We start from the raw sequence: 23548 nt of genomic DNA, 5'->3' as shown, positions 1-23548 counted from the left end.
ACCATTGTTTAAGCTTGTTTTCGTCGCAGGGCGGCACATTGGACGGCGGACGCATACGAAGAGAAATGTCACGTGTGTCACGTGACATTTCTCGAGGCCATCCGGCCACGTGACTGCTCTCTCCCCTCGCATCTGATGTGTCCTGATAATTTATTCTTTTCGTTTCAGCTATATTTATTTACATCAAGACAATAAACATCTTATGTTGCATCTGACTGATTTTTATCATCATAATATATATCGTGATAGAATTATCGTCGTTAACGAGCAGTTTTACCTTTGTTGTTTCATATATTTAATATTATTATTGTTAAGTTATCAGGAACACGTCAGATGCGAGGGGAGAGAGTAGTCACGTGGCTGGTAGGCATCGAGAATTATCACGTGACACACTTCGTACGCGTCCGGCGTCCAATGTGCCGCCCTGCGACGAAAACAAGCTTAAACAATGGTGTCTCGAACGGAGCACAATCGGTAAGTAGTTCTATGATTTTTTGTTTATAACACTTTATATACGGATCGCCCGGAAAAATGTTATGCGTTTTCTGAATGGCTATTAAATATACCTTCTTTTAAAAAAATAATAATTAAAGAATCTCACATTCCCTTAAACTGCATAATTACCCCTGGAGTAGATGTAAACAAGATGATCGTCCTTGAAGAGAGGTTCACACACACACACGAGAATGCTTCTCACCGGGATAATTGGAAGACAAGCGGAGATTTTTTATCCATTACGGGAGTAGGAACTGAGGTACCGAGAATCTGTAGCTGGAGGAGAAGATATTCTCTTACTGGAGGCACTAATTATATAATTTCGTTATGGGAGACAGTAATATTGTCAGTATCGGCAATGATTATATTTCGAATTGGAGACGATGAAAATCCGAATGGAAGGTTTTGCGTTATCGGTGGAAGAATTGGCGGCGACTGCGTTGGAATCAGCGTCGAATGAGACTTTCGACGCTGAGAACAAGTAGGAAGAGATGCTCCAAGCAGTGCCGTAACTAGGGCGGTGCCAGCGGTGCCCAGGCACAGGGCGTAGACCTTGGGAGCGCAGAAATGATCTGGACCAAGTTTTGGGTCATAGTTTTGGGGCGTAGTTACAGATGCTCGCACCGGGCGCATAAAAGGCTAGTTACGGCGCTGGCTCCAAGATGTAAAAATTGACAGATAAAATTATATCATTGTTTAGTTTAAATTGTTTAATTTGAAGTCCGAGTTCTCACATAATTATAGTCATTAATCAACCCTTAAAAAGTCGGGCTCCTCCAAATTACGGACCCTAGACAATTGTCTTATTTGTATAGGCCTAATGGTTAATCCGGCGCTGGTCCTGGTCTCTGGAACATAGACTATAACTTTATTCTGCACTTAAACGACACCCTCCTCCTGGCTGCCGCATACAGTGTTATTCGGACAACACAATTATCCTTACTTCACACAGGAACAGTGAACACTTACAAGACATATGCAACGACATTCTGAATAACATTTACCAGTTGAGTATTAAGCATAGGCAACCCATTAACGCAGACAAATTAGAAAGCATGATAGTTGGTAGGAACGCGCCACTCGTCAAGAAGCCTGCCCTTCGAATACGTGCTCACAGAATAAAGCAAACAACGGAAATTAAATATTTAAGTGTTATTCTTGACGAGAGACTTCACACCCCACATCAAATACATCACGGACAAAGCTAAAAAGACGGCTAAAGCCCTTATTACTACTACTAGGAACACATGGGGCCTTGGCCCTAACGCTACTAAGCTTATTTACAGGGGTGCAATTCAGCCAGCACTCCTCTATGCCGTACAAGTCTGGGGCCACGTGGCCACCAAAGTCTATAACCATAAAAAACTGTTATCTGTTAAAAGGATTGCAGCCCTCCGCATTTGTAAGGCTTATAGAACTGCATTTACTGGTTAATCCCAAAACATGATAATCCATGTAGTCCTGGTGATTACAGGCCAATTAGCCTACTCCCTGTGATGGGAAAAGTCGTTGACGGACTTATTATTAAACGGATCAACAGACACCTGTACAAGAATGGTCATATGCACCAAAACCAATTCGGATTTAGAACAAACAAATCAACGATACGCGCAGCATTGATCGTTAAAGAATTTGTATGCAAAGCATGGGAAGAGAACAAACATGTTTTATTAATAGCAATCGATTACAAAAAGCCTTCGACCACTTAAGATGGGCAGTCAAAAAATCGCCTCAAAGATGTTAACAATCCAAAAAATGTCAACAAATTATTAGACAGTTGCTTAAACGAAAGATTCATCGAATTTCACTCCAACTACATTCATATAAGGAGAACAATAAACGGGATGCCCACAGGGCTCCCGTAGCGGCCCAGGGCTATGGAACTTGGTGTTCGATAAACTACTGACGAATTTTGACCAATGCAATGATCTAAAAGTTCAAGCTTTTGCTGACGACTTACTTATAATGATAGCAAATAAAAATTGCGATAAACTGACCGATGAAGCTAATGGAACACTTCACAAAATACTGCAATGGAGCGAGAAACAGATGCTTCCAATTAACTACGCTAAGTGTAAAGCAATAGTGTGTACTCGAAAAAATAAACGTGGACAGTTATAAAAAAACCCTTAAACTTCGTAAGGATAATAACAGAACTAAAGAAGTTAAAGTTTTGAATATACACTATAGGGAATGCATTTAAGAAGGACTTAATTGGCCACCGACACTACAAAACATTTTTGATAAGAAAAATCTCTGGAAGTGTTTTGAAAGGTCTATTGAAAGCACCAGGGCTCTTTTGCCAGACTTCTACAGGAAAGAAAAAATTCTCGAGAATGAAAACAAGAACAGACAAGATGACCAGGAAGACAGTGAAACAACGAAAAAGTGACGTTATCTGCGATTGATCGGCCGTGTAGTATTCTTCTGTACATAGTTTAGTTTTAGATTCTAGATTTAAAAAAAAAAGGTATTTCCATTAATATGTACTCATTTCAGTTATATATGTTCGGCATGTTAACTTATCAATTGCAAGGGAACTTGTAAATCACTTTACAATTTTTATTCGCAGAAAAGGTATCAGTATTATTATATCATAGTAAGCTAGTACAGTAGAGAGTCGTTTATCCGAATCAATTGGAGACTCGGGTTGTTTGGATAACTGATTTTTTCGGATAACCGATTATGCACACAAATATATTAACCCGTCCGATGTTGAAATTTTTCTCCGTTGCGTGTCGCTTCGTGTTGAATTTTTCTCCATTGCATGTCGCTTCGTGTTGAATTTTCGTTGATTTTAAGCCTAACGAAAATTTTTATAACAATCGAGGCTATTGTATCATTAAAAATTATTTCTTTATTTTGTACAAACAAAATAAATATGTTGAAAAATATAAAAACACAAAAATCATACTTTAGAAGTAAATCTAGTATCAAAAAAGTTCGATTCAGCACGACACAGTCCGACTGGAAAGCGTTCGGATAACCGGTGTTCGGATAAACGACTTTCTACTGTATTTACATTCTCTGCGTATTAAAATTGTAATTCGTTTTTAATAATATTGTAACCTTGCAGTGATCAAGGTTATTATCTACCTACCCATAAGTGATGGGTTCCGGACCATTTCTTCTCATTGATAATATTGTATAACGGTTTTGTCAACTGTTGTAATTTTGGTTATTAATAATTTCCGATACAGCGCTCTGAGGTCCAAAGAACTTTTTCGCCTTTACTTTTCCCCCTTTTCCTTTATACTTCTCCCTTCAAACCGTTCCTTCAACCTTTTCTCCACCCTCTTTTTTTCCTAGTGGGCTAAGTTTGCAAAAGTAGGCAGCCCCTCCTTCTTTATTAGAGTTTATTAGAGAAAGAGTGTCCTTTTGGTAATGTCAGGGTTGACCCCTATCGACTTAGAAATTAAACGCATTATTTGAAGGAAAATCTCGTCACCTTTCCCTGTCGGGATTATATAGCGACTCTGATGTCGACAAAGTGATTAGGATAGGTAAGATTCCCCCAGTTTGACCTTGATTGATGATATCAAAAAATTCAGCATCGATAAAAATACCCCACCGACTTACGATTACCACCTCTTTCATCAGCTTGTCCCTGACGTTTTCTTTCAAAGATCCAGGTGATCATTCCATGTTTAGGATTTACACTGACGGTTCCAAGGTGTGATGATGTGGTGCCGCTTTCGTAGTTTACTTCGACTTAGGCCGCGAGCTTCACAATTTGCTTTCGTCTATGTCAGGATGGCCAACCCGCGGCACGCGTGCCACAATGTGGCACGGAAGAGTTTTAACAGTGGCACGCGAAGACTTATTAAAAAATTTAAAAATTTGAAAAAATAATAATATCTCCTTCAGGAACTTTGTCAAATTCCGTAAAAACCCTACTCATATGCTACTGAATACGACAGCACCGGAAAGCGGCACTGCTTGACACCAGTACAACGATGCGGTAAGACAGTGTGGTCGTGGGATGAGCCCAATGGTTTGAGTTGCCTTACTTTGGCGCCGTTGTGTCTTGCTACAGTTGTCCGTTTTTGAGCGAGAGCGAGTGCGACACTCTGGCTGTCTGGCTCAGATTATAATGTTGCCACCTTTTCAAAATTGCTGACCCGGATGGCCGGTCAGGTTTGTTCGAACAGAAGTCTGAGGCATGCGAATGTTATTTTATCATGCGAAGAATAACGTGCAAGCCAGTTCTAAAGCCAGTTAGGGACTTGTGTAGGAGCAACTTAAAGTAAGAAATGAAATAACTTAGCTGTAAAGAGCTGAGAAGCAAAAATAATTAAATAAAGAAAAAGGTCGACAGGTTGCCACATGCGTCGGCGTAAGATGGCGAATTAAGTTTCGGTGAAAGTGTGAAGTCTTTCGCTGTTAAAATAAAGTAAATTTATAAAAATATTTGCTAGTATTTTATTTCATCATAATTTCACAATTTCTACGAAATCTCGGACAAAATTAATTGTTAACCCGGACAATGAATTAAAAGCCGGACGGGTGACAACCCTAGTTTATTTTAAACTGCCGAGCAAGACGTTAAGCTTTTTTAAAAGATTTTGGCGTCGAGAGTCGTTGTTTTAAAAATTTTATTTTCACTATGTCCACGAGTGAATCTTCGACATCAAAAAGAAAACGTGAAGAGGATTAATATTTGCCCAAAATGTCGGTGATATAAACGTCAAAAATATGGTTCATAAAATTGCTTTGTCTAGAAATACCGTCATGCGTCGTATAGATGACATGGGCCAGGATGTTAGCACACAACTTGTCTCTGGACTACAATATTGCAAATAATTTCATTAACTTTGGATGAAAGCTGTGACATCACATACAATGCGCAGTTAAGCATATTTGTGCGTTACACGAACGATAATTTTGATATTGTGGAAGAACTTCTTGATTTGCGCCAACTAGTTTTAACTACAGGCGAGGACATTTTTAAAGAAGTTAAAAATGTAATTGAAGTTAACAAAGTAGAGTGGACAAAATTAGATAGTGTTTGCACAGATGGAACGCCTTGCATGGTTGGCAGGATAAAAGGTTTTGTTACATTGCTTGAAAAATATTTGGAAAAGGTTTTAAGTTTTTAGAAAAGTTTTTAAGTATCATTGTATTATCCATCAAGAAGCTCTTTGTGCCAAGGACTTACACCCGTCTTCTGTTGTTGATCCTATAGCGCACTGTATCAACAAAATACGAGTTCGAGCTCTGAATCGACGACGATTTTGTGAGCTTTTCCCGGAAGAAACGGAAGAGGATGGCGAGTTACTCCTTCATTGTAGTGTGTGCTGGCTTTCCAAAGGAAGTGCACTCGCGAGATTTTGGAATTTGAGGTAGTGTGTTTTAAAATATCTGGAAGAATACAATGAACTGTCCAGTGAGTGCTTGCTACTCAAGAATGAAGATTGGTTATGGGATTTAGCTTTTCTCGACGATATTATGGGGCATTTAAATAATTTAAGATTACAGGAAAAAGATTGTATTTTTCCTACTTTAGTTGGTCATATATCATCTATTGTGAACAAACTTTTGCTTTTTTCTCTCGATTTTGGAGAATAAAGATTAACACATTTCACATTAATACAGGAACTAGTTACCAGAGTCAATAATGTTCCGAACTATGATAAATTTAAAAATTTAATATCCATTTTGCAGGATTCATTCAGTGCTAGGTTTGATGATTTTCAAGATGATAAAAAAAAAGTGCTTTTCACAAATCTTTTCACAAATCTTTTTTCAATTTCTCTGCAAGATGTTAATTGTTACCCACCTGAAATCCAAATCGAAATTATTGACCTACAGCACCATACTGCACTGAAAAGTAAATATAAGGAACTTATTTCAACTGCAAGTGATCCAAATTATATTGAATTTTGGGAACTTGTACCAACAAGCAATTTTCCAAATTTACACGATTTGGCTGTCAGATATTGTTGTAGGTTTGGATCAACATGTTTGTGAACAAATGTTTTCTATTATGAACATAATAAAATCAAAATATCGTTCAAGATTAACTGATATGCACCTAAAACACCTAATTTTGTTACCATCTTCAAGAACTAATCCTAATATAGACGACTTAGTAAAAAAACTACAAATTCAAAAGCCACATTAATTAAGTACTGACTGTTTAATAATTATTTAGAACTAAATGTTTCAAGTTATTCATTTTTATTGTAAACATAACCTAACTGACTGAACCTTTAACAATGTTTATTAACAATAAAACCAAAGTTTGTACTTTTATTTATTATATTATTTTTAAATCTGTACTACTCAGACTTACATGAAAAAAACACGTGCTATTTGCGTAAGAATCCCATAATCATCATATACATAACAATTTTTCACCTTTATATATTTTTTAGTATGTTGGAAAAGTTGGAAGTGGCACGCATAATTTTTTTCTTTCAGATAGTGGCACTCTTCCCAAAAAGGTTGGCCTCCCCTGGTCTAGGTACGCACTGCTCAATAGCACAGGCGGAAACTTTAGCTATTTATATGAGCTTAATTCACATTAGGCGTAAAAAGGACAAAAGACACTACTTACACTATCGCATTTATTCTGACAGTAGAGTAGCTTTACACAGGATTGCGAAGTCTGATAGCCACTTAAATCTCGTCCATCTCATACACAACATTCTCAGACATTTAGAAAACAGCATTAGAATAGATTTCCAATGGTCTCGGGTCATGCGGGGGTTCTCGGAGACCGCTGACTGTCTTGCCAAACAAATTGCAAAGTCTTCAGTAACTAGTACTTTCAGTTACATTCCTACCTCGTACATCAACAATCAAAGAAGCAAACCTTCGTTCTCTGGCAAGAAGCTGGGACCATGACACCACTGGTAGGCTCACCTACACTTTCATCCCCAAGGTTGACACTACTGCGATTCTTCGCCATTTTTACCCTAGTTACACACCCTCACTCAGCTACTTACAGGACACGGCAACTTTAAGCAATACTTGCATAGATTTAACCTTGGGGACAATCCACAATGCGATTGTGGTATTCAGGAGAACTAAACACCCCTTCATTCAGTTTTTCGCTTCAATCGGTACTGTACAATCACATTAGGGATAGTTTAATGAAAGCTGCTATTCTTGAAGGGTACAACTGGCTCGCAACCCGCATCAACTCATTCACACGCGTACAATGTTCCTTCATCTACTCGCATTCATATCCCTTAGTGGGGCTCTTGAGAACACTCACTTCGGGGGCACGGATGGCAATTAGCTTTCCCTTGCTTTATTTCAACAGTCGGTATATAGATGCCTTTCAACTTTGTATTTTAATTCTTATTTTCTGTCTTCTTTTCAGTCTAAATTTGGTTAGTCCTAGTTGTAAGTTAGATTAGGGACTCAGTTTGGTTTCCGGTTAATTATGATAGGTGAGGTTAAATTAGATTAGGGTTTGTTAGTTTTAGTCATCTGGTTAGCTTCGTCCCAGGTTTTGGTAGGTTAGTTTAGTTAGTGAGTAAGTTAACGTTTAAAAAAATAAATAAATAACTACATAAAAATATAATTTAAAAATTTTGGGGTCTTGTTCGTTTGTTTCTGTCGGTCCGTTTGTCTCGTCTAGTTTGTCATTGTGTTCGTTTGCTTTTCGCGCTGTCTGTCTAGCTGTTAAGCAGTATTAAAATTCGCGATCGCGTTCAGTGTTATTAGTATTAAGTAGATATAAGTCTTCCTACTAAGAACCACTTGGCACTAACTTCCACACTTAGCTAGTATTCGTGGCGGCACTCAATTATTGATGTTCGCTACACTCAGGTTTTCTTTTAGACCCTTCGGGTGACTACGGCCTTGCAGCCTAAAAACTGCATACCAACATCAAACGTAGGGGGTACTGTAGCCTTATGTACGCCGTTCAGAGGGATCCTACATTTCTCTACTGTATCTCCTCTTTCTCTTTCTTCCCCTCCCCTTTCCCTTATCCTTTTTTCTGCCAGCTAAACACTTCGTGTACGGCCGATGTATATTTAATTATTATGCCTTTGTGTCCTCTATCGAAATTTAAAATTTATCTTGTGTACCAGTACTTTTTTAATCAATTAACAGGACTTATTATACTGGAATTATGGATGCAGATATTTAGTCTTACAGATCAAAAATAATATTTTTTATTTAGTTCACCTGAACAGATACACTTTAAACTTGTGTTTCGAACTTGTTCGTCCCTCCTCAGCAGGCATTCAAAAGACATTTTCTACAATTAACAATTAAAAATTTTTTTGGTACAATTATAATTAAAATTAATTTAATCACAATAATTTCCCGACAATAAAATAAAATTTTTACAGATTCTATATTTCCGAACTTTACAATTCTAAATAAATTCGTAATCCACATCAATCATATAACTTGATACGTATTCATCTTTGATTATTCTTTTTCACTTAATCTATATTCCAGTTCATTTTGATTTCTCCTTTTATACCTCTCCCTCCCTCCCCCTTCTATAATGCTTCTCCATGATAGAATAAATAACACCGAAAGCTCCCTTCCGGTGTTGTTATTTATTCTATTAGTTTGTTTAATTATATTTGTGTTCATATAATTGTCTTTTATAATTGTTTTTTTCTTTTTTCCTTATTTTCACTGTATTTAAATCAATTTCGCAACCTTCTGTATTACAATGTTCAGCCACTGCTGAATTTGCATATTTTTCTTTAATTGCTCGGATATGTTCTCTTAATCTTATTTTTAATTTTGTTTTTGTTTCTCCTATATATGTTTTATTTGGGTTACATTACAATTAAATGAATACACTACACCTTTTTCCTCTGTTATATCATATTTTTCTTCTTTTCTACAACACAACTTTTGTGTTGGACAAATAATTGTAACGAGCATTCAAGTGCTAAAGGTTCATTCATGGTACAGTATTAAGTTTTTGACCAAGGAAAAAACACGCATTCCTCATGTTTCATACAGCTCAGGTTTTGTATTCTGCGATTTTACCCTGTTTCCAGCACTAATGTGAGAAAAAAAAACAATTTGTTTTTTTTCTCACATTAGTCTCACGAGTCTCAATTTGTTTTGGACTTTCACAAGAAAAAGTCCAAAACAAATTGGACTTTCTCAAAGTCTTATATTTTGGAATTTTTTTACAAAACATTATATAATTGTAAATAAATATATTTATATTTTTTCTCTAACATTATTATTTTTCTTGCTTTTTATTATAATTGCATATATAGGGATAATTTATAATTTTTTTCATATTTCCTCAGACGGATCCTTTTTGAATCCCCTGTATGTTATTTAAAAAAATCTTTCGCAGTTCATTAAATATGTCTTATAAGTTTTCTAAATTTACTTGATCTTTTTTATTTCTTTTCTTAACATTTAAAGGAAAATTCAGGAAACGAATAAAACGATTAAAAACAACAAAAAAAAATAAAAAAACATACTTAATGCGCAGATAACAAATCTTCCATTCAAGCTTTAGATACGCGAAAGGGGTGGAGTTGATGAGTATATCATGTAAATGTGAAGAAATAAGAAAATCAGTATTCAAACATGAATGAGATGTTAACGAAATTTCTGTTAATATTTTTTGCCGGTTGTATTACAGTCGGTATCACCAATTTAATAGAATCATGCGAAAACTGTTCGAAACGAAAACAATTGACTGAAACGGAGTTTTCTGAAGAAGAATTGAGAAATATAAGAATCCAACTAATTAAACAACAAATTCTGAAAATGTTGAAAATGTCACGTCCTCCAAAAGTAAATATATCAGTTGTACCTAAAATTATAATCGAAGATTTAATACTATCGAATCCTGATAAAAATATATCAAACAACGATAGAAGTACGGATGATCAATATGAAAACATTCAGAATATTATAGTCCTTCCTGAAAATAGTAAGTGCTTTTCTTATGTATCGATTATGTTTACTAAACATGTATATATATATATATATATACAGTATTTATATATGTATTTATTTTTTTTTTGTCTGTCATGATATATTTGAAATAGGTCAAGAATATATTTATTAAAACAATCATTTTGATTTTGCCTAAGTATATTTGTAAATAAAGTTATCATTGCACTATTTTCTTGTTATCCTTTCCTCTAACCTTAATTTTAAAAAATTCAAGATTAAATAAACAAGAATCAGATTTATGTTTCGTGACATCTTTATTTTATTAACTACTGTATTTACGATTTACTATAAACAGATGTAAGAGTATAGTTTAAATATCAAAATAACTCATTATAAGCATGATAAACAAAGCAGTTCTAAGTTCATTAAGTTCTTTCAGTATTAATTTTCTAAAAGTTTCATTCGTTATTCTACTATATTTATATATAAGTAATTATATGAATAGTATTATCAGTACGTACTTTTAAATCGAATCATTAGTTTATATAATTTCTTATTCTCCCTTATGTGTTAAATCTGTTCTGATTCAGCAAAAATCGATGTTTATTCATTGAAAATGCAAGTTAATCATTCAAAATCTTTTCCATAATCATACATATAATCTAAAAATAAATGAAGGTTATATATAATTTATTATTAATATTTAATATATTAAATATTAAATTTTGAAATTTACTTTTGCGTGCTTATTTTGAAATATAAAAGTAAAAACTATTCACATTCTTTATATCTAACGAAAGTATTTTGATTTCATTAATTATTATGCCAGGTGAACTAAATAAAGAACATTATTTTTGATCTGTAAGACTAAATATCTGCATCCATAATTTCCAGTATAATAAGTCCTGTTAATATATAGAAAGTACTAGTATACAAAATAAATTTTAAATATTTTGATTTCAGCTTCAATCCATCGTTGTCATCAAAAAACACCGCTTTCAGCTTGTTTCAGTTTTAATTTTGAGCAAGCCAAAATTTCAAAAGAATCTATTATTTCTGCATATTTGTGGACATTTCGAAATAAACAAGAGCCTAACAATATTACATACAATATATACAACACTGATATTGATTTTGCAGAAAAGAGAAATAAGAAAGTGCTGAAATACTATGTGAAAGAGATAAAACCAGGGTGGTACAAAAGCGATATCACAGATATTTTACTGTACTGTTCGAATAATCGTCAAATTTTCAAAATCGATTGTGATAAATGCAACAATATACCAATATCAATTGATCCTGATAAACGACCTTTTCTCGTCATCAGCATCGAAGAAAAAAGGACGAAGAGAATGAAACGAAACATAGATTGCATTAGTGGTTCGATAACTTGCTGTCGAGAAAAATTATATGTCTCCTTTCGCGAGATAAACTGGGACAATTGGATAATGCAGCCATCTGGTTACATGGCAAATTACTGCAGGGGAAACTGTTTGATGGATGCCGGCCTCATGAGATATCATCATACAACCGTTAAAAGAGATTATTTATTAAAAATGAAGCAGAGAAGGATAAATACTAATCTTTCTATGTGTTGTTCTCCTTCAAAATTATCTTCTATATCAATGGTATATTTAAATGAAAAGGGTTTAATCATACACGAAAATATGCCTAATATGATTGTTGATGCATGTGATTGTATGTAAAGATGTAATTACAGCAAAGTAAATTTTTTAAAATTCAATTTTAATCTGTAAACATATCGTATTTAACAATAAATACTTTTTACATACCTAATATTAATTTTTTAATTAGCATAGAAGCAATTTCCAAGTTAATCGGGTTTTTTTATCCTAAAGTTTCCATATCTTATCTTGCCTTTCATCTATCTAACTTTATTCTCGAGCTTAAGGAAAGAAAGACAGACAGGCGAACGGACGACAGTGGGAATTTATAGGTCTACAATTTTTTAAATTGTAGCCCAATAATGTCTAAAATATCAAAAAACACTACATGTGAACATTATTATAGTAATTATCATAATATAAATAATTCAGTTTAATAACGTTTACACATTAATTATATAATGGAATTATCGTACGCTAACTCAGCACATGTTGTGTCATAACACTTAAAGTACGTTTAAACTTATCTTGTTATTCTAATATAGAATAACCTTGTTTATAATTATAATTTATCATATCAAATAAACACGAATAAAATCTGTTTATAAAATAGCGTATAGATGATGAATATGCAAAGTCAGAATGACGTCAATTCTACTCACAGATTATGACAATTCACAAATGAAATTAGTGGCATTGATGTTAGTTTATTTCTAATTACCGTTACATATTTCTGTACAATATGCCAAATGCCACGTAACTGGTGTAATTTATTAAGCAGATGGAATACGGCTACATATACAGAACGCTATTTTCGTTAATTTATAATTAATAACAACAATATAAATAAATTGCAGATAAACAGCACGTGTCTGGTAACTCCTTCGAGGTGAAATATTTGAATTAAAATAACGTGACTTCCGGTTTGTACCGGAAATTTATGTATAGTTAATTGGGGCTTCCTGTCCCTAAGCTCTTCACCAATGGTCTTAACTTTCGTCTATCTAACTATGTTCTCGAGTTTAAGGAAGGACAGACAGCAGACGGGCGACAGTGCAATTTAACATCGCATTTGAATGATATCGTATTGCAGCTGTTGTATCATTTCCTATATCCATTTTCACCTGAATGCAAACATTTTAAAACGGGATTATAAGATTAAGCTACATATATTTTAAATTAAACAAATTAAAAATATGATTAAAAACTGCAGCCGTGCATTGTGAAGTGCTATCACAATAAATAATTGATTTGCATTTTGATGTGCTATCACAATAAATAATTGTTCGTTGATCTATGTTTATTTACTAAAGTAATAAGATAGGCCTTTTAAATGTTATATACTCTACACTTCGTACTTTCAATATTTCGAAATGATTCCTTATAGAAAATTTTGTTGCAACGATAATATATAAATTAATTTATTAATAATATAGGCGCATCCTTGAACTATGAGCCAATCTTTACAACCTGTGTCATTGATACACAAAGCACTTGGACCACTTGTATTATAAAACGTGGATGAAATATTAAATAAAAATAAATATTGATTTAAAATATCATCAAAACACATTTTAATTATCAGAGATAAAACTTCAGCAACACTTCCTTATAGGTTAAAATCAAATAATAAAGATAAAATATTTTAAATATGACCCATTGAACCCAACAAAAATCGAAGCCGGAAATAATATTCAAATTACTGGAGAGTGATTTATATCATACTTATATCATAACATTTCGTTACTTGACATATATCGAAATAAGTAATAAAAAAATAATTGCTATTTAGAATAATTCACATTAATATTTCAGAAAAATCCATTATATTTGGATTAACAAATGACGGGTTTAATTTAATTTAATTTTTACTATACATAGGGAAAGGCTTTATTAGAACTAAGATTACCAATCTTCAAAGAATATAACAAATTAATCAGCAACGAGTTGCTTAAATTTTCCGGCAACGTTTGGTGGCGCCATCTGCTATCATATATTATTTTAAAAACTTTTTATATTTTTAACTATTATAAAATGGCAAAACGCTTAATTTTGAGGGTAGTGATAGGTTTTATAAAACATTGTAAATGCTAATAACGAGTAAAATCGTCATTAAGTTGACCCTACTGGAGATATACACTACTACTATTATTTCCCTACCCGCTCGACCTTTAACCACCAAAGTTTATCATTATCAATCTCCGTAATATATAAACCTCCCCGTAAAATTTCAGAAATTTTCGACAAAAAGCACAGGAGTTATTAAGCTTCAAAGAGGATGAACAAAATCGTGCCCCCCACACACTAACATCTATACATACAAAAATTACCCCCGATTTTTTGCATTTCTCGGCGTTTTAAGGTATCCCAAGTCCAAAAATGTGAAAATCTGGGAGGTCATTTTTTGATCGATGGCCATACTTTCCTTATGTTATATATAACAGCCGGGAAATTAATACAACATAAATTGAAAAGGTTACTAAAAGAAGGTTATTAAAAGACCCTATCTTGAATTTGGCTAGGCCTACATTGAAGGCGAGGCCCGATATATCCGAGACAGACAGACCGTGAAAAATTCCTAAGATTTTAAGCACATAGGCCTATTCGATTCCAGGTCCAATTGTCGTCTCAGTCATTCGGCCATTTTTGAATAACATTTGTAGTTTAATACAACTTGGAAGTGAACTTGCAAAACTTGTAAATTACGATGTTTTCAAAGTTCAAGTTCTTGTTTTTCTTTAATTATACAAATATTCAAAGGTTAACAGAGTTTTCTTATAAACAGTTAGTTATTTCTTTAAACATTCTGAGTATATATGAACCGAAGTGTCTTTGAATTCACTGATATATATCGGTTTAACTTCCACTTTGTGAAGAGCGTGTTTGTTTACTGCAATGGCTGAGTAGCTTTTAGTATAATATATATAAATAACATATAAAAATTTTTCTATTCTTTTAATAAATTCTATTTTAATCATTAATATTATTAATGAGATTAGGTCTTTATTGATAATGAAGATTTGAGATAAAAAGATAACGTAAATTCAATATTTCAGTAAATTATATGTTTATTTTGAGATAATTTATTCAAATATTTCTATCCATTCGGTATTATTCACTGTTGAATATTTTATTGTTTAAAATTATGTATTCAAGAGTTAATAAAGTTTATGTAGTAAATATCAATTTATATTTAATCTGAACAAAATAATAACAATAACTTTAATACGTTTAATTATAAAGAATGCTTTTGAGGTCATTTTTACTATGCCTTTCCTGGGTAAAAACAATGAAAAATATTAAAACAAAAACCTTATTAAAAATTTGGTTATTTTAACTTAACAAAAGCGGGCCTTTATATCATTATTATGTTTATCACGAAATTTTGAGAGGGTAAAATAAGAGGGAGAGGTGGAGTGTTGAAGTTTCTTGATAGTCTATATTTTTCTTAGAGTCGTAGAGAGTTACTATAAAAAAATTGGTTCAGGCCAGTCAAATAGTTTTGAAGTTAACAGTGGGGATGAAATCAGAGGAAATATGGTGTCGAACACGAAGCCTATGGAATCTAGATAGTATGCAGCTAAATAAGCAAGTCAATGACAAAGCCCGTTTTAAATGAAACTAACTACGTCATTGGCTTCTTAGCTGCTTGCCACCTAGACTCTCCCTGTATTTTTACACAATCCCAGGGAGTAACTATAAAAAATCTGAAGCAGATGAGTCAATTGGTTTAGAAGCATATAGAGGACAGACACAGCCATTCTATTTTATTTGTAAAATTTTATTTAATAACTAAATATATTCTCGATTGTGAATAAATGATGACGGATAAATATTATATTATTATGAAACATTTAAAAGAATTATAACAAGATGAAATTTCAGTAAAGAAATTCTAAAAGCTTTTATTTCTACATAAATAAAAACTTAAATTACATTATTTGTATAATTATTAGAATATTCAAATAATTGTAAATTGATAAGATCTACAGCTATTATGATTTTATTAAATGTATATAGACTATTCGAACTCAATTTTATCAGGAATGCACATTTATTATAGTAGAGAACTTTAATAGAAGAAAAGAATTTATATCTAATTTTATTCCTTAATAAAGTATATTCAGTAGTTAAGTATTTATAACTTAAAAAATTTTATAAATTTTCTTTTATCATTTTATTATCTACGTATATAGTAAAATATATACAGTAAATTATATAGTAATGCATAGTAATACTATAAGTATAATAATTGTTCGTATTATATCGTCACAATTGTTTGTACTATATCGTCACAGTTGTTCGTATTAAATCGTCACAATGCCAGACTGCAATTTTTAATTTATTTCATTTAGCATATATGCACTCCACCTCAAATTAGTAGTGTCTTGCCCCTGTACATCATACTTTTCCTTTAACAATACAGTCTTGCAGGTCTCTATTAACTGCTTTCAGGGGAGAATTTTGAATTGAAATAATATGACTTCCAGTTTTCATCGGAAGTTCAAATATAGTTAATTGGTACCTCCTGTCTCTAAGGTTTCCATATCTGGTCTAATCTTCTATCTATCTAACCTCGTTCTCGAGATTAAGGAAAGCTAGACTGAAGGACGACAGTGGAAATTTATAGGTCCACAATTTTTTCGGATTGCAGCCTAATGAAGCTGTAGCACTAAGTCCTGCAGCTTTTAGTGGCTTATATTGAAAAAATTGTTAATTAAAAGATGATAGTTTAAAACTAAATTATTTTTTATTATTGTAATATTTTGTGCCTTTACAGTTTTGTTTACTTCGTATATTTCCATAACATTAGACATCGGTCTACTAAATGATCCGAACCTCTTTAAATAGGTCCATCGGCCACTCGAAATAAAATTCTTTCTGCCCTTTGAGAACTTTTTCTTTCATACTCATCGTGAATTTGACCAGGCTTACAACGGAGGCGGCAAGATGATGAGAGATAGGATACGACATGTCCGAGAGAGACCACAATGAATAATTCCTGGTGTTGCTGGCCCAGATTCTGTCCTAGGACCCCTAGCAGTAAGTTGACCATTTAACCGTCTCTGTCATTCGATGCTACTGGACAGACCTAATCATAACAGACTAGATTGATAATAATGAAGAAGAAAAATGAAGCTCAGAACTAAATATACTCATAAAAATTTATTGGTAATTTAATCACTTACGGTAATAGGAAAAAGAAAAACTCAAATATATTTTTCTGTCACACTAACAAAATATATTAGATATCGCTAATGGCTGTAATTATAATCGATTCAATACAAATGCACGAGTATCTTTTAGAAACACTAAACTAATAATTAACTAAATAAAAGTAATATTTTATGAGAGTATCTAATCTTGCCAAAATTTAGCGAAAACATTTATTATTAAATGACACGTTGCAAAATGAGAATTCATGAAATTGAGAAAGTACGGCAAATACAGTAGAGCATCGATTATCCGACCCTCGATTAACCGACTTATCGGTTAACCGACCGCGTTCTAGTCGGCAAATTCAAATGTCCGCTAGTGATGTGGCGCTACAATATTTGGTTATGTCTTGGCTACTTTAATATTATTTTTGTTAAATTTTTGCATGTTTTAGCTGGCAGCACTGGCTCGACCATGAAAGGGAGGCTAGTATTTAAACCAAGCCTAATACACTATACTAATAATGTATTTTTTCATACTTTTCGGTTTTCCGACCTTTCAACCATATCCATTAGGGTTCGTTAGACCCACAATGGGGTTATTACGATAGATCCGGAATAAGACCACCTAGAAAAAAAAGAGTAGTCCGTATGTAAGGTGACACCGGAAAGGGTGTTACCGTAAAAACAAAGCCATTTTGTCCAGATTAGAGTTATTCTTGATTTATTGTTCTCTTATAGCATGGAGGCACTTTGATCTAAACCAGGTCTGATCTAAAGAACAAGTTAGCATATTTATATCATAGTTCGGATAGAATTTTCATTTCGACTTTCGAAGTACCCGTATTTCGAACTAACCGAATTTTTTAACGTGCAAATCTCTATATCCGCGGCCGGGATAATTAATACAGTTTCGAACTAATCGGATTTCGAACTATCCGAGTTCGAATTAACAAGTATTTTCTGTATTCGAACGCGTATAGCGACAAATCAATTTTCTATTCCGACTTTATCCTGCAACTGAAACAGTCAGAAAAAACTAATTTTAAATAGCCCAATTGTTTGCATGATTCCGTTTCTTGCGGTTTCCTTCAATACAGAATAGTTTTTGTATTTTTCCTACATTTTAACTTTAAAATATGTTCTCACCTATTCAAAGACATCAATAATGTTTTTTCAGGATCCTTTATCTTCCATTCATGATTTTAGAATTAAAAAAATGGGTTAAATTTATTTATGGTAGTCAAAATGGCGGCTCGTCTCTGATTCTAGCAAACAGAAGAAAGGAAACAGTGGGGACGCACGTTCTAACCTAACCTATTCTAATAATTTGGTTAGTAATAATTATGGTAATTTATTAGAATAGGTTAGGTTAGGTTAGGTTAGAACGTGTGTCCCAACTGTTTCCTTTCTTCTGTTTGCTGGAATCAGAGACGAGCCGCCATTTGACTACCATAGGTAAATTTAACCCACGTTTCTTCTTTCTTCTCAATTTTCAGATTTCTTGGGCAGATTGCTTTAGGGCAGAAAGCACAATTCCACTAACAACTCACCTGGTTCCTTTCAAAATTCTACCGTTTTCGATTTTTCTTTTACTCACAACTGTTTCGCCAAATTCGACAATCTTTCCAGAACCACCAATTTTCATTTGGGATAAATTATACAAGGAAATCATCGTAACATGTATAAAGTTTGCCCAGTCAACAGCTGTATTATTCACGCGCACAGCCAAACAAATCGTACTCAACGCACACTCTATGCAAATTACGTGCCAAATGATAGAAAAAATAGTTTCTCATGAAATTTTCCCAAATTTACCTTTAAAAGTTCCATCAAACTGCGAACTGCTCAGCTTGCATTTGTGACATCGAAATAAAATTAAGTTACGACGACCATCACATTTTATATAATCTGCATCTACAGGTTGTAAACCGAGCTTTATAGCAAACTTAAGATCTGATGATATTCTTTTGTCAACATCTATTCCAGAAAATCTGATTATAAATAATGGAGAAAATCCTTTGAGGTCCACTTTTTCCGTGAAAAATGCCTAAGTAGATAGAATAATTGTGTTCTATACTGTCAAATATGTACCACAATTATTCTTAATCATTGATTCAATAGAAAAGTTTTAGTTTATATTTGCCCTTGTGTAAATATTATTTATTTGGAATCGAGAATTAATGCGAAATTAAACCGTATTCTTAGAGAAAAATCACATAAGTTACATATATATATATATATATATATATATACAGTAATATGTATACAATTTAATTCATTTCTGGCAGTGTGAAGAAGGTCTTCGTTGATCATCTATATACAGTGGTACCTCGATATACGAGTGCCCTAATATACGAGTGTTTTGAGATACGAGCCGCCGAGCGAGCGATATTTTGCTTTGAGATGAGAGCAAGATTTGAGATACGAGGAATCGCACACTACACCGCTGCACACGACCCCAACATGCGGGACGCATGTTGAGGTCGTGTGCAGCGTTTAACGGTTTTTCCCACTTCAGACTAGACCTCAGTCTGTGTGCTTGTTTCCCTCGTTTTCGAAGCATTTTTGATAAGTTGGGTTCGCGTTTTTTGCTTTTTGTACATTTACAAAACATTATCACATTTATTTTTATAACTATGGGTCCGAAGAAGAAGATGATGTCTATTGAGTTAAAGCGTGAAATCATAGAAAAACATGAGCAAGGTGTGCGAGTAATTGACTTGGCGAGGATGTACGGGCGTAGCACATCAATGATATGTACTGTGCTTAAACAGAAGGAGTTGATAAAGAGTATAACGCCAGCTAAGAGCGTTACAATAATTTCTAAGCTCCGGACCTCTCTCCATGAAAAGATGGAAAAACTACTGATGGTGTGGGTGACAGAGAAGCAGCTTCAAGGAGGAACCTTAACACAAAGCATCATGTGTGAGAAGGCACGAGCGATTTACGGTGATTTGCTGAAGCAGATCCCACACACTTCCACAAACGAGGAATCGGAAGACTCGTTTAAAGCCAGTCGGGGCTGGTTTGACAACTTTAAGAAAAGGACCGGCATTCACTCCGTCGTCAGGCATGGTGAGGCAGCAAGTTCGGATGTGAAGGCAGCTGAGGCTTACATCAAAACGTTTTCCGAACTGATAGAAGCCAAAGGATACATCCCCCAGCAAGTCTTCAACTGTGACGAGACAGGGCTTTTCTGGAAAAGGATGCCGAATAGGACTTACATAACGGCAGAGGAGAAGATGATGCCAGGTCACAAACCCATGAAGGATAGATTAACTCTAGCACTTTGCGCCAATGCGAGTGGCGACTGCAAAATCAAGCCTCTGCTAGTATACCATTCGGAAAATCCCAGAGCTTTTAAGTCACATAAGATTTTAAAAGAAAAACTGCAAGTTATGTGGAGGGCAAATCCAAAGGCGTGGGTCACCAGGAAATTCTTTGTGGAGTGGATAAACCTGGTGTTTGGCCCTTCTGTTAAAAAATATCTACAGGAAAACAACCTACCCATGCAAGCCCTTCTTGTCCTCGACAATGCCCCTGCTCACCCACCAAATCTCGAAGATGATTTACTCGAAGAGTTCAAGTTTATAAAGGTTCTCTACCTACCACCCAACACCACTCCTATCCTGCAGCCCATGGATCAGCAGGTGATTTCTAATTTTAAAAAGTTGTACACCAAGCACATTTTTCGGCACTGCTTTGAGGTGACGGAGAACACAAACCTTACCCTTCGAGAGTTCTGGAAGGACCACTTTGACATCGTGATATGCCTAAAAATTATTGATCAGGCCTGGCTGGGTGTTACAACGAGGACCTTAACCTCTGCATGGAAGAAGCTGTGGCCTGAGGCTGTAGTTGAAAGGGCCTTCGAGGGATTGGAACCCGAAGTGTCAGTGGTAGAGAAGATTGTTTCTCTGGGAAAATCCATGGGTCTGGAGGTGGATGAGAGAGATGTGAACGAACTCGTCGAGGAACAGTCTCAGGAGCTGACAACCGAGGAGTTACACGATCTACATTCGCAGCAGCAAACGGTGGTTCAACGAAAAATTAGTTTTGAAGAGGAGCCAGAGATGGAGGAGGTTATCTCAACAAGAGATATAAAGGAGATCTTGGCAATGTGGGAGAAAGTTGTAGAGTTCGTGGATAAAAATCACCCCGAAAAAGTTGCAACTAGTCGTGCATCGGAGTTGTTCAACGAAACTTGCCTAACTCATTTCCGCAATATCCTGAAAGAGAGGAAAAAACAAACCTCCTTGGACAGTTTTTTTAAACGATCTGCAGGTGAAAATGAGCAAAGCGTGACGAAAAAAGCGAAGACCAGTGACGAAAATTAAGCGCTTCCGTAAGCACTTCACTTTTTCTTTTATTATGTTTTTATAGAATATGTATTTGTTATTTATAAATAAATGTTTCTTCTTGTAAATACATTTTTCTTATTCAAAAACACTTAACAAAAACAACTGAGGTGGTGTTTTGGGAGCTGGAACGGATTAATGGCATTTCAATTAATTTCAATGGGGAAAATTGCTTTGAGATACGAGCAATTTGAGATACGAGCAAGGTTACGGAACGAATTAAACTCGTATGTCAAGGTACCACTGTATATATATATATATATATATAATTGGATATTGCATATGGAACTATATGCCTATACAATTGTGATGTAATAATCATTGCATAAATTCTCATTTATCTAATTACAATTTAAAAAATATTAATAAAGGGAGATGAAGAATAGCGCAGTATATCCGAACTACACAGAGTAAACTGTGTTTTCGAGAATGAATTTAGCAATAATTATAATTACTTGTATTGAACTATTACTGATAAATACGGTGTATAGTTTAGAATCGTGCACAAATTGTGCGAAACGGAAATATCAGTTAGAAAATTCTCTCCCCCAACAAGAATTGAGAAGACTACGAATTGATTTAGTTAAGAGACATATTCTAAGTGAATTAGGACTAAAACATCCACCTAAAGTAAATTTACAGGCAGTTCCTAACATTGTTAATGATATTATACAAGTAAATCAGAAAAAAGCGAAACTATTTCGTAGAGCCAGTCAGAATGACGATGAAGTGGAGAGAAATACTATATATTTTCCTGTAAAAAGTAAGTCTTTATCTGTTTATGATTAATAATTTTAAAAATTATTTTAAAAAATAGTAATTTTTTCTCATGATGAAAAAATATATATACGAATTATTTCTATTACAAATATATATATAAGCTTATGTATATCTATCACGTTAATTGTGCTAGGAATTTTTTGGAAAGAAGTTGTTTCATATTTATGGTACCATTCCATTTAATAATATTTTTTTTTTTTTTTTTAATTTAGTCATACATTCTACCAGTTCTGGAAATTTAAGCCCGTCAGTTCAATTTTACTTTAATATTAACGAAACGAAATTTTCAAGAATATCGGTAATCTCTGCTTATTTGTGGATGTATCTCGACCCGCAGGAACCTGTCAATGTGAAGTATATTATATATAAAATACAACCTTCAACAAACGGAGAAAGCTATCCGCAAACTGTGTTAGCAGATTATGTCAGCCCAGTTTACGCAGGATGGTACAAAAATAATATTACTCATGTATTTTCCGACTGGTCGAATCGTCACTATATTCTCGAAATCAGTTGTGAGTTTTGCAGCTATCTACCCATTAAAACTGAAGAAGATAAACGTGCTTTTATCAGTATGGACACTAGAGTAAAGAAACGTGTAAAAAGACAGAAACGGGATATTTCATATTGTACTGAAAGTTCGACATATTGCTGCCGTGAAAAATTTATAATCTCTTTTAGCGAGATTGGTTGGAACGATTGGATATTGCAACCGGAGTCTTACGAGGCTAATTATTGCAGAGGTTTGTGTACTGATAATCGCGACGTCCCTAGTTACTTCATTGCCAATGGAACGAATGAATACATAAAAAAGATGAAAGTATATCATATCATAACCAATATGACTATGTGTTGCGCTCCTTCTCAATTATCCACGCAAAGCTTGCTAATCTTACATGAAAACAATACGGTTGCAGTCAATGATATACCCAACATGACTGTAGATACTTGTGACTGTAGTTAATATAGGAAATAATTTTGGTCTTCTTGTACTAAATAATATAGCGGAAATTTTTTAAAGATATAAAATGTATTCCTGATTGTAGAAAATTTATTTTTACTTACTTTCATAAAAGATGTATCCAGATAAGTAAAGAAATTCTCTATAGAAAATTTGTCTTTGTAGGAAACACCATAAACATTATTCAACTATTAAGAATAGAAGAAAAAAATAAATAAAAATTAAATCCACTACTTAAATTCCGGATAAACCAGTAAACTCAATGTATTAGTACAATGCAGAATTAATATTTTTTTCTCGTCGAAAACATAAATCATATAC

The 23548-nt window shown here is 33.9% G+C and overlaps 3 protein-coding genes across 3 annotated transcripts; all 3 read left to right on the top strand.

Annotated features, from left to right (window-relative positions):
* Positions 1–9952: 9952 nt before the first annotated feature.
* LOC136973052 (inhibin beta B chain-like) lies at positions 9953–12050 on the top strand. Its single transcript, XM_067267739.1, has 2 exons — positions 9953–10378; positions 11308–12050. Exons 1-2 carry the CDS (start codon positions 10030–10032, stop codon positions 12048–12050), a joined length of 1092 nt encoding a protein of 363 aa, XP_067123840.1. The 5' UTR covers positions 9953–10029.
* A 7930-nt stretch (positions 12051–19980) lies between these two features.
* Positions 19981–21465, top strand: LOC136973025 (tigger transposable element-derived protein 1-like). Its single transcript, XM_067267711.1, has one exon. The coding sequence runs from the start codon at positions 19981–19983 to the stop codon at positions 21463–21465; it is 1485 nt and encodes a 494-aa protein (XP_067123812.1).
* A 433-nt stretch (positions 21466–21898) lies between these two features.
* Positions 21899–23290, top strand: LOC136973051 (inhibin beta B chain-like). The gene is made up of 2 exons (XM_067267738.1): positions 21899–22249; positions 22479–23290. Exons 1-2 carry the CDS (start codon positions 21916–21918, stop codon positions 23228–23230), a joined length of 1086 nt encoding a protein of 361 aa, XP_067123839.1. The 5' UTR covers positions 21899–21915; the 3' UTR covers positions 23231–23290.
* Positions 23291–23548: the final 258 nt, after the last annotated feature.

This window comes from Centruroides vittatus, unplaced genomic scaffold (assembly GCF_030686945.1).
Source record: "Centruroides vittatus isolate TY-2023 unplaced genomic scaffold, ASM3068694v2 contig_3077, whole genome shotgun sequence".
Lineage (NCBI taxonomy): Eukaryota > Metazoa > Arthropoda > Arachnida > Scorpiones > Buthidae > Centruroides > Centruroides vittatus.
Note: the sequence above shows the minus strand (reverse complement) of the source record. Positions and strands in the feature narration are given on the sequence as shown.